Source organism: Engraulis encrasicolus, chromosome 16 (assembly GCF_034702125.1).
Source record: "Engraulis encrasicolus isolate BLACKSEA-1 chromosome 16, IST_EnEncr_1.0, whole genome shotgun sequence".
NCBI classification, from domain to species: Eukaryota; Metazoa; Chordata; class Actinopteri; order Clupeiformes; family Engraulidae; genus Engraulis; species Engraulis encrasicolus.
The window spans coordinates 6,530,333-6,542,886 of record NC_085872.1 but is presented as its reverse complement, the minus strand read 5'-3'; the positions used below and the strand labels follow the sequence as shown (position 1 = coordinate 6,542,886).

Here is a 12,554-nt window from a genome sequence, read left to right as displayed (position 1 = left end):
CACCTTGAAGAGCAACTTTCAATGTCCATGATAATGCTCCATCTCACTGTATAAGGTTCAGCAAATCTTTCTTACCCCCCAAACGCTTCAAGAGAAAGCGATTCATGGATTGACTGAGTCTCCTGTCCTTATCCAAACCAAAAACCTCTTATAGGTGCTTAATCAATGGCTCTATGCAGATTGAAAGCAATACATAAGCAAGGAGAAGTTGGAACTTCGTTAACTCAGCAAGTTATGTCTGACTTAGAGAGACTTAAAGGAACAATTAACACTGTTTTAATATTCAAGACCAGTAAAGGTTTTGGAGTCAATGGAGGTATATAAGATGCAAGGAAGATGGGTGATTGCTTTCAATTTCCTTGTATGACCTAGGCCTATATGAAGGAACTGACAATAAACGCTGACTTGACTTGACTTAACACACACACACACACACACACACACACACACACACACACACACACACACACACACACACACACACACACACACACCACTGCCCCCCCCCCCCCAAACAAATCCTTCAACGCTGTCAACAACAACAACACATTTGTATTTATATAGAGAACAATATCGCAACTAAAAGGGCTTTCAAATGGACAATCCCACTTTCAAATAGACCCCCCCCCCCTCTTTCTTTTCACATTGCTTTGCCCCTGTTGGCATATGAGTGAGAGCATACAACACAGAGAGAGAGGCCTTCATATGAACACATTTTTATTGCCGGCAGCTTTAGTGTAGTGTTATGAAGCTAAATTTGATTGTTGAGTACCCTAACTGGAAATTCTGGCTAACTTACTGGAATCAAGTGTGGCCCTCATCATTTTTCACCCAACATTTGAAGAAGTGGTATATTCGGAATGTTGGCACCCTTGCAATAGGTACTGTATGGGGTTGTTGCTGGTAAAAAGCGTGGTTATTGTACAAATTCTTTAGAAATGTACAGTACACTATTAACTATGTCTTCTTAAATTTCATTTCTCAAATCATATTCACGATGACTATTATTTGCGCTTAATATAAACAAGCATGTCCCCCTGCATTCCCGTATTGGTATGATCCATTACGAGGCCCAGTAATTCTGGGAGTGTTTTCCTGTAGATAATAAGACAACTTTTACTGTAGCGTGTGGAATACTCGTAATATAAGCGATATAGTTATTCTAACTATTCTGGGTACGTGAGCGCTATTTTATAAAGTAATATTTTAAGCCTTTGGACATTTTCCAAAGGAAAATATAGTTTGTAAAGCCCAGTCGTTGACAACTGCAAGTGGAGTTCGAATCCTAGCTAGAAAGCTTATGATGCCTACGTTGCGGGACAGCACCATGTCCCACCCCGGCGAGAATCCTCACCAAGTCCGGGTGAAAGCTTACTATAAAGGGTAAGGTTTTCTGTTGTCCTCTTACATTTTAACGCGATCTTGTGGTTGGCTGTTGTTTTAGTCGCTGTTTCTCCCGTAACACAAGCGGACGGGATATTTATTTAGCTAGCTGGCCAAGTTAGCAGTTTCAGTGCCCTGCGCTAGGCACCCCAGCTAGGTATATCGTTAGCTTCAACACTACACTTGTAGATACATAGATCCCGGCGTACCGTCATAACATCATTCGTTTTAAAATATTTTGGGTGTTGTGCAATGTGAACACATTCAGTGTATGCTTTTATTTTTGAAAACAAATGTTCAGGTTGAAACCTAGACAAGGAACTTTCTGACTCATCCGCTAGCTATCGAGGCACTTGACTCTTGTTGTTAGCGCGGCTAGTTCTAACACCAACACTAAGCTACCCGTGTTTTGACTTTGGAAGTGGTTTAAGTAGTTCATAAAGTTAGACAGACTGGTTCACCATCTCGTATGTACCTCGTTGGAAATAGCTCTATATCCAAATGACGGCAATACTAACTGTCAAAATCAAAAGCGCGTTTGGTGTTGAGTGGCAATAGTAGGTTTGACACATTTGTGGCTGTTGTTCACACATAATGCACTGTCCCAGTGTTAAAAGTGTTCTGGGGTTAGTAATAATTATAAAATATAAAATGACATCCTTTTGGTGTTACTTAATTATTGATCTTATGTTATCCCTTCTTCACTCACACACCAGGTAGTTGAAGGGAATTGTTTGGGTGTAGAAGGCGTGGACGTCAGTGTTCACAGGTCCTTGACGTGCTTGTTTGAATGCTGTTTGAATAGCCATGAAATTGGAAGCATTAGGAGGCGCGAGTTCCTGGTAAATTAAGATAATTTGTTTGCAATTGTATGACATTGTGTCCGTACAGATTGATTTTGCGCTTCCCATGGATTCCCTTAGGACGGTGTTGTTGGTCATTGAATTTAGAATTTGATTGCAGTCAACGAGTCTAGTTGAACCTCTTGATTATCCCTTGAAAGATAGTTGGCCTACAATTGGAATTCATCGGTTTCGGGTATTACTGACTTCTATCAGAATTTTGTTTAGGCATACAATATAGCCTTTAAATTACCTGTCTCCTGCGTTGGCATTGTGTTGCCTTGTTTTAATGTACTGCTTCTTTAAACATTAACCTTACTGGAGAAAGTACATTAGTCTTTTAACTTTCCAGTGGTTGGTGGAACACATTGCACAGTGAATTTTGGTAGATCATTTGAGACTGTTAGTGATGATTCATGTTGTGGAAATAAAGGTCCTGGGGGAACTTTAAATGACATGTGAAATTGCAATGGATTATAGTAGTCGTGTGTGTGTGTGTGTGTGTGTGTGTGTGTGTGTGTGTGTGTGTGTGTGTGTGTGTGTGTGTGTGTGTGTGTGTGTGTGTGTGTGTGTGTGTGTGTGTGTGTGTGTGTGAGAGAGAGAGAGAAATCGTCATCAGCATACAACCTGAAAATCTTGCTGTGCAACATCCACCTGCTAGATGGACCAGTTGTTGCCCTCTCACATTGCCAGCCTGCCTCACCCTTATGCATTGTCCTCAAAGGGATGCCGGGTGTTACTGCAAACTAAAACGTCAAGCAGCTATTTGTGTGATGACTGTCAAGGAATTCAAACAATGTCCAAAGAAGTCAGATAAGTCGGCCGGCAGTTGTAGTGTTTTTCTGGCCTCTGTATGCACTGTCTTTCTGGCCTCTGGAGACAAGCTCACGAGACTATAACTCTGCTGTCTACCGTGCTGAAGCAGGGCTCTCCCTCAGCTTCTTCTCCGGCTGAGTTACACCCATGAATAAAAGAACAGCTGGCACAGGAGTCCCACTCTCGACCTGGATGTTTTTTAAACGCCTCGATAAATGGCTCCTATTATAATTTAGCTGTTACCTGAATGGCAATGACCAAGTCATAATGTATTACTTAATGTAAGTGTAATGTAATGTAATAAGCTTAGTGTTGTAGTACGAAGATTATTAAGTCACAGTAAGTGTCTTGGTGACTAGTACAGCATTCCACTGGTGGGACGGGACTTTGTGTTTGTTTAAACTGTGATGTCAAATGTATATTAATAAATTGTATTGCATGAAAAGTGTCAATACTTCAGAAGTTGAAGCATAAAGGCTAGTGTAGTGTCCTGTTAGTATAGATACAACCCTGCTCCTTAACAATTTTATTTGGATGTTTGCTTAGTTGCCAAGAAAGACAGTATGTGCAGCAAGCCAGTTTTTGGCATCTAAATTATGCAACTGTATGTGTTTTGAATAGACCGCCCTTATCAATAAGAGTTGGCCCAGTCTATAGATTCCTTTCAGTTTGTTTGTGGATGGGGGTGGGATATTGTTATATTTGGTTCAACTCTGCTGAGGGAGGAAAGAGTAAACACATGTCTGCATACAAAATATACTCCCATTTCCTTGAACATGCTGTGACCAAAAGACTGGGCGTCGACTGCCTGTGAAACCATCAATTTGGGCCTGTGTGCTCATATGGCTTTGAGCCATGCTGTGCCATGCAGCCGTCCACAGAAGGAAATGATTTTATCCATACTTTTAAGTCTCTCTCTCTCTCTCTCTCTCTCTCTCTCTCTCTCTCTCTCTCTCTCTCTCTCTCTCTCTCTCTCTCTCTCTCTCTCTCTCTCTCTCTCCTTTTTTGCTTTATCTTAGCTAGACCTATTTCAGTCAGTACATTGCTGTGAGGTACATAAGGCCTCCAAAGCGTACAAGTGGCAGTCGAGTGATGTATCCTTTTCTTCTCTTGCTCCTTTCCATCTCTGTGAGTCCTTTTAGTAGCAACTCTCTGCATGAATGCACACAGTGCCGGTTTTGTGACATGCTGTGGAAGTGTCACTCTTCACTTTTTCTCTCTTTTCTTGTTCCCCCCCCCTTCGCTTTTCACTCCTCTGGCCATTGAAGCGTTTTTTTTTACCGGAAAGCCCCTTGAGCACAGATAATGCTATATAATGTACACAGTGATGATGCTCTAAAGGGTTTATGGGCTTTGAATGCTGCAGTCTGATGCCGCTCAGGTTTGTGTCTGTTATGTTTGTTCTCTGGCTTTGATGGGGGCGGATTTGCGTTGCATGGTGCATTAAGCCTGTATCATGATGGGGCTTTTTTGGATACTTGCATTTGCATCACTGCAGACAGCTGTGCGTGTGTGTGCACGTAGGTGTGCGCGTTTGTGTGTGCGTGCGCGTGCCTGCCCACGAGCATTTGTGCTTCTGTCTGTGTTTACAAAAAAACATGCAGGAAGAGGACACCTACCGTTCATATTAGCGTGGTGTGTAATGGGAGGCCAGACTGTTGATCACTGCAGTGAGCAGCGTTGGCCGGGTGTCAGGACCGCAAAGAGTAAAGACACGGTTTAGTGTGGAACATGCACAGCCACCACCCCATACCAACACATCCCCGACGGGGGTGAGCGGGGGCGAAGTGGTCAGTTGTCCAAGTCCCAAGGAGAGAGGGGGCCCACTGGGCCCTTATTCCATTGTATATGTTTGGGCTGGGGATGGGGGGGCATTTAGATCTCAGGCCCAGCCAGAGCTTTCAGTAGCACTGCCCACACTCGCACACACATATACACACACACACCCTCCTCACCCCCTTCAGCACTGCGCCCACTCAGTAAAGATAGACCTTCTGGTCAGCAGATGGACCCGACGAGGCTTTGGAAGGAGATTTAGACATCAGGGGTCTTACACCCTCATACCTCCCTGCCTGTTTAATTTCTCAAACCAGATTAATGTCTGTTCACAGTCACACAGGCAGATTTCCACACACACACACAGCCTTTTTCCAGGGCTTTCTTTGTGTGCTCAGGCGGTGTGTGCAGTGCATGCATGGTCTCCTGGCAGGATCGCGATGGGAGACTGCAGTCAGTAGTGGACCAGAGCTGCCCATGATGTAATGAGAGAGAGAGAGAGGGAGAGAAATGCGTAACTGTGTGTTTGGTGTGACAACATATCTGAGGAATGTATCATCTTAGTCACTTGGTAGTCAGTCTCTGTTAGTCATCATCACCCTAATGGGCACAGCAGCTAGATAGAGAAAAGTAAAATGCCTAGTGGTTAAAGCGATGGTTCGGAGTAGAATCACCCTAATGCCATTTGAACCGTGACACCCATCCACCTTTACACCCGAAGTGTTTTCTGCCGCAGGCTTACATCAACAGAGTTGCCGTGTTATTCGATGTTTATTCCGGATAGCTTGACTCAAGCGCATATGGATACTGGGCACCGTCTCCAAACTTTCCCCACAAAAATAACATATCATGACACCAAACTTCTACAGTATAACAAATGTGGTTTGTACTCACAAAAAGATGAATTTGAAACTTTGTACATAGTCCAGGAGTTTATTAGTAACAACACACGAGACGATTAGCTTTTCTGCTGCTAAACATCCGTCGACGTCACTTCCTCCAGCTGGGACTTTGTTGATGGAAACAAATACACGTGAGTCCGGAAGGCGGAAAACTCAAAAAAAAGACAGCTTGCTACAACTAGAAAAAATTAACCACTTCGGATTAATTAAATTTTACCACGTTTAATAAATAGAAGACGATGCCACACTCGTGCATATATCCTGGCTGTGGACTAAAACACAAACCTTACAATAAGTGGACAGTCCCAGCTGGAGGAAGTGACGTCGACGGATGTTTAGCAGCAGAAAAGCTAATCGTCTCGTGTGTTGTTACTAATAAACTCCTGGACTATGTACAAAGTTTCAAATTCATCCTTTTGTGAGTACAAACCACGACATGACATGTTATTTTTGTGGGGAAAGTTTGGAGACGGTGCCCAGGATCCATATGCGCTTGAATCAAGCTATCCGGAATAAACATCGAATAACACGGTAACTCTGTTGATGTAAGCCTGCGGCAGAAAACACTTCGGGTGTAAAGGTGGATGGGTGTCACGGTTCAAATGGCATTAGGGTGATTCTACTCCGAACCATCGCTTTAAGGAGATGGACTTTCAGATCAGAGGGTTGTATGTTCGAATCCCACACCTTCCACTCCCCATCTCGATCCATGGCTGAGGTGCCCTTGAGCATCTCCAGGGACTGTAACCAATACCCTGACTAGTACTTAAAAAAAGTAACTGTAAGTCGCTTTGGATAAAAAAGTGTCAGCTAAGTGTAATGTAATAATCTCTGCCTAGAGTTGCTAGCTTTCTAACGGCATCTAAGAGCATCGAGACTTGTGTCATGTCACTTACTTACTTACTAATGGCGACGTGTGTGTGTCTGCGTGTTGATTGCATACGGTTTGTGTGGCGCTTACAAGAATGAGGAAGTTTTGCTCAACACCTTTCTTTGTTCCCAGAACAAAGATAAACATTAACCCACTGCCCGGCGTAGGCCATTGACCGCTAACGTAATAACAGAAGCACTAGCCTGACCAGTCCATGTTGAGTGTTATGTGCTTTGCCACCTGGCAGGAACATTGTATCAATGAAGTGGCCTTCGAATTCCTCTTGCCGAGCAAGCTACATTGCAGCACTGTGTAGCGCAGTGGTTCTAATGCCCCCCAATGACAACTAAGCACTGCCCCCTCTCTGCTGTATCCTTCGCAACGCCCCCCTTGGGCTGCCCAATGCCCCCCTGGCCCTGGGGGGCTGCAGTGCCCCCGTTGAGAAACACTACTATAGGGGAACCTGCAGGAAAACTCACCATGCACAAATTCTTCATGGATTGCATGTCAGATGATGATGAGTCCGGTAAACTGGACAAACCCTTTGCGGCAGACAATATTTTTTGCTGGTTGTTGGACTAGCACCACACCATAGGGGAAAAAATCTTATCTGGGCCCTGAAAACTATCCACGAGTCACAACGGTCTTATCTCGGTGAAATGCCCCAATATCATTCAACAAAACAAACTAGAATTAATAACAGATTTGGACTAGTAATAAGCTTGTATGCTTCATCACTGTGGACATTTGTAATTTGACTTCAATAATTCAATTGTTTACGTTAATTAAATTATTCCCTCTCTTAAAGCACATGTATGTAGATATTTGAAAACTCCACCTCCAAGCTTAGCCTGATTATTACCGTACAGTCATTAAATTAGTTTGACTAAACTGTGCATGTAAAGCCACTGGATGTAGTAATGAAGCTGAAGCCAGGCCAGTAGCAGCCCCGTTGATGAGTGAGTGATGGAGCGCTAGAGGGAGAGGGGTCTCCCACGGGCTCTAGTAATTAACTGCATCTGCTGTGGGAGATGGATCACCACGGGGAGGGGGGAAGGTCTTCCTCAGGCCTGGAGGAGGAGACGGGCGCATTGCAGCCCAGCCTGGGACATGTGGCCTCCTTCTACTTTTCTTGTACTTGACCTGCTCTCTGTAATACTTAATGTATTGCAATGTAGGCAATAGCAATTGATCCTCTCTCTCTCTCTCTCTCTCTCTCTCTCTCTCTCTCTCTCTCTCTCTCTCTCTCTCTCTCTCTCTCTCTCTCTCTCTCTCTGCAAAGTAAAGATTATGAGGACCAAGTCACCAACTCAAGACAGCAGTGCCTCTGTTGCAGCCCTGCCCTGTCACCAAGCAGCATGGGGATGGCACAGGGTTGCTCTATGCTTCACTCTGTTTCTCTCCAGTACTTGACTACTTAGTGAGCAAACATGGGCATGGCGGGCAGGGATAATGTCAGGCACCAGACAAAATGCTGGTAAAATACGAAAGTGGCTGTTGGCTGGTAGAGTTAAATCATAAAAGTTAGTAGTTTGCTCGGGAGTGAATTTTGCTTTATTTTTAAGATAGTTTTTAGTTTTGGGTCATTTTAGCTAGTGAAGGTTCCTGTTTTGTTAATTTACACTCCAGACACACTAGGGGTGGGACGGTTCACAAAATTCACGGTTCGGTCCATATCGCGGTATCAACGAGGTCACGGTTTTCGGTTCTCTATGGTTCTTTTTTGTGTGTGTGTTTTTTTTTTTTAATTCATAATAAATGTAGCACTGGGAAAATTAAACCATATTTAGATAATTGCAATTATAAAGTGATGATGCGCAAGTTGTATTTGACCGTTTGCATGTGTCTGAGAATTGCCTCTTGTGCTAACCTGCACTTGCACTTAAACTGTCGTCAACTGATGTGCGCTGTCTGAGTGTTCCAAATGCCCTCTTTCAATTGGCTAATAGAATCGGACTCATCGCCAAATGTCCTACATATGGTTTGTATAGGCTTATAATGTGAGAATGGTGTGATTTTGGTGTCATCCTCTCATTGGTCTTATATGCTAATGTTTTAATCAGAGAGACTGGATAAGATACCGTACCATATTTTTCTGGGCAGTACATGAACTGTGGTTTGCCATGGACGGCATGTCACGGTATTTCGGTGCGTACTGTCCCATCCCTAAGACACACTGACTGGGGTCTCCAGTCAGACAGACCTCGTGAATAGCGAACTAGTGCTTCACACTTGCATGCCACACACATTTTAATTGTGCCACACACAATTTAAGTCACAGAGAGATGGTTTTGATCTGTGAAAGCTCTTTTCTGGATCTTCGGATTAAGTTACACAAACGATATGGAACCCAGCAGTTATCCGAGTATGAATTATGATGAAATTAAAATTAAAATATTAAAAGTTGAATGTAGAAAATATATGTTTTAAACCAAGCCTACCATGAAATTATGGTGTTTGGTTCTTGAGTCATTTCAGAGATAATGTGAAATGAGCACATGGTAATGAGTAATAGAGAAGTGTTAGAGGAGATTACCCCACCTGACCTGTGTTACCCCACCAGACACTCTGCCTAAATAAGCATTAGCATTTTGGATATCGGGTGGGGTCCTCATTTCAGGTGGGGTACTCTACCCTAACACTGCTTTATTACTACTTTATTACCACTCATTTCAACCTTTACGTCAAATTGTCTGTGAAATGACTCAAGAACCAAACACCATAATTTCAGTTGTGGAGTAGTGATGCACTGGAAACTCTTAATGTAGCAGGTGTAGTGTGGCAGGAAAGCCCTCCTCATCACCTCTTCAGTTCTCTCTCTCTCATCATCAATTTGGGCCTGTGTGCTCATATGGCTTTGAGCCATGCTGTGCCATGCAGCCGTCCACAGAAGGAAATGATTTTATCCATACTTTTAAGTCTCTCTCTCTCTCTCTCTCTCTCTCTCTCTCTCTCTCTCTCTCTCTCTCTCTCTCTCTCTCTCTCTCTCTCTCCCATTCTTGTTCTGTGTCTCTGGACTACTGTTCAATTTTAAACCTGCTCTGAATGCAAGATCCTAAGTTTTTGCTTGCTCGGCCGTCTGTGTACAGTATGTGTGTTGTGTGTGTTTTCTAAGGATCCCATTTAAATACTGTGTTGAAGTAGGCTAGTTGTGTTACTGTTGCACTGTTATGACTATCAGAGTTGGAGTTAAGTCAGGGAATGTGACACTGTTTTTAGCCCAGTACATTTTACTAGTTAATGAAGTGAAAGTAAAAAGTGAAAGCCCAACTGGGAAACTCCATATCCCATTGTTATTGTGAAGCAGCAGTCCACAGCACACAAGTGTTCACTGCACACAACAAAATTGCATTCATGCCTCACCCGTGCAAGGGGGTAGCCCCCAATGGTGCCCCAAGGGAGCAGTGCGGCAGAAGGGTACCATGCTCAGGGTGCCTCAGTCATGGAGGAAGATGTAGGAGAGCACTGGTTAATTACTCCCCCTCCACCAACCTGGTGACTCGGGAGTCAAACCGGTAAGTTAACCTTTGGGATGCAAGTCTGACGCCCTAACCGCTTACCCATGACTGCCCTTATGATGACCTAGTAAAAAAAGATGTCGTTCAAAAATCACACAAGTGCACAAGACACGAGCAGTGTGTGAATGTAGCATGTCTTTGTCTGACTTAGTTGGGTGATCTATTTGTCTATCTGTCTGACTGATGTTTGTGTCTGTGTTTTTTTTCTCTCCCCAGGGATATCATGATCACACACTTCGAGCCCTCCATCTCCTACGAGGGCCTGGCCAATGAGGTGAGAGACATGTGCGCTCTGGAGAACGACCAGCTCTTCACAATGAAGTGGATAGACGAAGAAGGTTTGTGCTCTTTTTTTCCTATTGGCGTTTGCTGTAGAGCAGAGGTGGGCAACGCATGTGGGTAGCGCTTAGCCATTTTATCTGGCCCACGGAGCCTTCACAAGACGGACAACTTTTAAATACAAAGTACCGTACTCACACCTAACATTCTTAAAAAAGCAAAGGGTCATGCAGGTGTGACATTAAACCAAGGTCACATCTAAATATTGCAAGGTACAGGAGTGAAATAGCCTGCAAGTTGTGTCAGTGTACAGTGCAGTATAGCGTATTATTGGCACAGGCATGTTGCCTGTGACATCTTTTTTCTTGTGCAGCTCTGTCTGTATACTCTGTAACCAGGGTCCCCACCATAGTAAAGAATGGTGTCTCAGTGCAAACTGGGCCAATTACACTGTACCCTACTTTCACAGCCGTGTGCTGAAACCTTCAAGTGGTTTGTTTCTCCCCGTCTGCACATAGCTTGCTTTTAATGCCACCTGATTTCACTAATTCTAATTCTAATTCTAATTCTAAAATGCCCCAGTGCCTGCTTTTGTCTGGCTTCATTCACTCTTGAGGTTTAGGATGGCTCGTCTCTCTGCTGTGGAATACTCCGTAAATGTTTGCACGACAGATTCCGGGAACTGAATATCTTGCCTGGATAACTCCAGACGATCTCACAAGTGAGAGTCTGGAGGCTACCTATGCAATTTCTCGTAGGAAAGGTGTGGCTTACGACTGCCCATGGTCATCACCTTTCCACCACTCCCTGCTCTCTGTTTGGAGCACAAGATCTGGTACCTGCGCTGAGCAAAAGAATCCATGTCGTCTTTCAGATCATAACGATTGTGCAAAGCCGCATGGGATTTCCCCGGCTAGTGAATTACAGGTGTGAGTACAATATCAGACAGCTGTTAGTGGCAATTGGCTGCTGTTTCATATCACTCTTACGAACAGAATGGATGGACGAGGGGCAAACAACAGAATAGCCTGCTCTGATATATGGCATATTTAAGAATAAGTTACCCGCCTAAGTGGCAACTAAGTGTGACGGTGAAATTATTACTAACCACAGATGAATTTTGAGCATTTGGTCGGTTGACAGGTGCCAATGTCGAGCCCTGCTTTCGTGGGGGCCCTTGTCAGACTACCAGCAGACCGTCATTCCCTCTTCGCCTCTGGGTCATATTCAGCGCCATGACCCCCTCCCACACACACCCACTCCCACTCCCAGGCCGTGTTCCTCACAGGCGTGGATGCTGCCTGCCTCCCGCCTCCAAACCGGTGTTCTGTCGAGATGAGTTGCCTCGTCGAGATGAGCGACCGGTAGCCTTACTCGATAGTGGTGTTCTATCGATTTGCGCTGCCTCAATTAAATGAGCGACCTTGATTTTCCGTGGAAGATGTTTCGATCGGCCATGGTCCACGTAGGACTGTTTTAATAACCATTACTTTATTTATTTCACGGACAGGGGTGTGCAATAGTTCGTGCGGAGTTTCATAAGAACGTGCGGCTGTTGACCACTAAAAAAAATGTGAGCCTCTCGTTTGAGCAAGTTAAGTGCCATATGAAAGAGCTTTCAATGCGACGTGGGCCTGTCTCGCAAGGCACCATTGCCATATGAAATTATGTGGGGATAAACAAGCGCGGTTTAGATCCCAGATAGATAGCGTATTGTGGCTTTGTTTTGGCAGATGTCTGTCAATTTATGGGCAACACCTATTTTAATGACCGGAATCATATTTTCAAAACATCCCCACCAGTGCTTACTTGTAATAGCGCCGCTTGCTCAGATGCATGATCCTTTCTGCAATCTCGAGTCTGCAAACTACGGTATCACAATTCGATGGGCAATCACCCGCGAAAACCGCCGCGAGGTTGTGCACATGCGTGGGCATGCTCAGTAGCGAAAAGGATCACATCTCGACGGGCATCTCATATAGACAGGACACTGGCACTCAAAACGTTCTCCTTCCCCCGCAGTGGGGTCATGACCTGTATGTTTGCACCGACGCCCCCAACCCTCCCCTCCAATTCCTCGACCCCTCCCCCCCCCCCCTCCTCACGAGAGTTTTCAGCGGTCTCTTGTCAGGGCTGGGCAGGATGCGGGGTGCTGTTTCTCGTCGTT

General features: G+C 44.5%; 1 protein-coding gene across 1 annotated transcript in view; it reads left to right on the top strand.

The window, feature by feature from the left end:
* The first annotated feature begins 1,056 nt into the window (after positions 1 to 1,056).
* prkci (protein kinase C, iota) overlaps positions 1,057 to 12,554 on the top strand; it is a 34,209-nt gene continuing 22,711 nt past the window's right edge. Inside the window, exons 1-2 of the mRNA XM_063218446.1 lie at positions 1,057 to 1,383; positions 10,325 to 10,446. Of these exons, the coding sequence (XP_063074516.1) occupies positions 1,301 to 1,383; positions 10,325 to 10,446 (205 nt within the window). The 5' untranslated portion in view covers positions 1,057 to 1,300. The remainder of the gene's footprint in view (positions 1,384 to 10,324; positions 10,447 to 12,554) is intronic.